Source organism: Hippocampus comes, unplaced genomic scaffold, assembly GCF_001891065.2.
Source record: "Hippocampus comes isolate QL1 unplaced genomic scaffold, H_comes_QL1_v1.1 scaffold146, whole genome shotgun sequence".
NCBI classification, from domain to species: Eukaryota; Metazoa; Chordata; class Actinopteri; order Syngnathiformes; family Syngnathidae; genus Hippocampus; species Hippocampus comes.
Genome location: NW_017806156.1, coordinates 611,927 through 614,112, shown reverse-complemented (window position 1 = coordinate 614,112; position 2,186 = coordinate 611,927). Strand labels below are relative to the sequence as shown.

The following is a 2,186-nucleotide window of genomic DNA, read 5'->3' as shown; positions in this document are numbered from 1 at the left end:
TATTTATATATATTTATTTATTTTTTTTTCCGGAATTTTCAGAAAAGTCCACTTTCATCTCTGATTGCTTCTGGAAGAAATTTATTAACTTGAAAATTTTGTAATTAGAGACGCATTTTCCAAGTAAATGCCCTAATTTATTCCAAGTCCCGCAAAATTCAGACAAAAATCTTTTTCCTATCTATCTATCTATCTATCTATCTATTGATAGAGAGAAAGCGAGAGAGAGAGAGAGAGAGAGAGAGAGAGAGAGAGAGAGAGAGAGAGAAACGAATAAAAATGGTCATTTAACTTTTAACTGCTTTTATCGTTTTTTGGGGGTTTTTTTTGCCCTCTTTAGTTCATGCTCTCTCTCAGAAGTGGTTTTTGCCTGGTGTTTTGTAAAGAACTAATCCAAAGACGTTTGCTTTTTTCCTTCAAAAATGTCCAAGGCAAACAGCATAGTGAGCGATCGCCTGACTGGTGAGCACTATTCTGGGTCATTCACATTTACGTAAAACTATCGAAAGACCTCATGGCCTGAGGGGCGAATGATGAGGATGCTGCATCGACACCTATCTATCTACACACCAAGGCATGTACGGTCGAAGTCCCTCTTAGCCAATTGGATGTCAGCATGATGCCTGGTAATAGCCAATGGCAGAGCAGCAAAAAGTTAGTTGCGTTCAGGAAACTCGGAGCTGCGACGAGCAGCCCATACAGTATTTTAACCTTTCGTATCTTGAAATTTCTTTCGTAACAAGAGGCAATAAATTCCTTTTGGGACGTTTCATAACTTCAACATTTCGCATGAAGAGACGTTCGTAAGTAGAGGTACCACTGTATGAAATCCATTGGAATTCAGCACACTGAGAAAAAGATTTCAATGAGGAAGGTTACTTTGTAGAGTGCATATAAAACTCTGCAAACATCTTCCACCAACACAAGCGTTGTTGTTTGGACGAGCCTTTATTGATTGCAATCACAGGAGGACAGATAGTCATGGGTGGTGATTGGGCCATGGTCAGCATAAATACAGTATATTGTTTCCTGGGCGAGTCTGTGGCAACATAATGGCATCTCTCAACGGTTATGAGTGACAGGGTTTTCGCCTATACGGTCAATAAATTGTTCTGAGTGAGTGGAAAAGACACTTGAACACAATTTCTGCACATTGAGACATTTGTACCTGTGCTGTTACATATTTGAATTCTGGTTTTACATTTTGGTCAAGACATCGGTAGTGTAGTGGTTCACAAAGACCATCTTCATGGAACAGACACTTTATGCACTTTTCACGACTGCCCAATGATTGAGTAGCCAGAATATGGCATTCATTGACATTCTTTAACAGTGCCATACTTTTCATAGCGACATGCTTTATTTTGCGTTTGCAGAAAAGCATATGGAACACCTATGTTCGTCCACAAACATCTAAGACTGTGGGCTCAATGGATCTTGGTGGTGCATCAACACAAATCGCCTTTGCGGTTGATGAAGAGCTCAATGGACCTGACTACATGCACATCAAGTTGTATGGCTACCCTTACAATGTCTACACTCACAGTTTCCTCTGCTATGGCAAGAATGAAGCTGAGAAGAGGGTTCTGGACAAAGTCATTCAGGTATACTGACTTTAGCAGAGCGCAAGAGTGTGTCTCATCTCCATGTTTATATCTGCTGTGTTTGTGCTTGTACAAGAGTGTGGAGCATGTAAACCTGTTTGTGAAAGGTAGACATTGAAGCTTAATTTTTCAGGAATAACAGCAATACAGCGATCCCTCGCTCTATCGCAGTTCGTTTAGCGCAGCGGTCGGCAACCTTTGACACCGAAAGAGCCATTTGAACCCGGTTTCCACGGAAAAGAAAACACTGGGAGCCGCACATCTAAAATGAAAAAAAAAAAACTTCTACTACTTTCCCGCAGCATGTTTCTTATGAAATCCACGTGCTACAGAGAAAATTACATTTTATTCATTTAATGAACACATTTTGAACATTTTGAATTCTTGAAAAATAATAACAATGAATGTCTCTTTCAAATAAATTAAAAAGCTGAATTTAAATTGTCCATGTAGCAAACGAAAGCAGAAAAATGCCATGAGGCGTCATCCTTATATCCATTTATCTTATCTAAAATGAAGATAACACTGTATATATTGCTTTTTCTTACCTTTACACTTTGTATAAACAACTATAGTGTGGTT

General features: G+C 39.0%; 1 protein-coding gene across 5 annotated transcripts in view; it reads left to right on the top strand.

Annotated features, from left to right (window-relative positions):
* entpd3 (ectonucleoside triphosphate diphosphohydrolase 3) overlaps positions 1–2,186 on the top strand; it is a 48,393-nt gene that overhangs the window by 35,030 nt on the left and 11,177 nt on the right. For all 5 annotated transcript variants that reach the window (XM_019895082.1, XM_019895083.1, XM_019895081.1 and 2 more), the window contains one exon: positions 1,377–1,604. In XM_019895082.1, the coding sequence (XP_019750641.1) occupies positions 1,377–1,604 (228 nt within the window). The remainder of the gene's footprint in view (positions 1–1,376; positions 1,605–2,186) is intronic.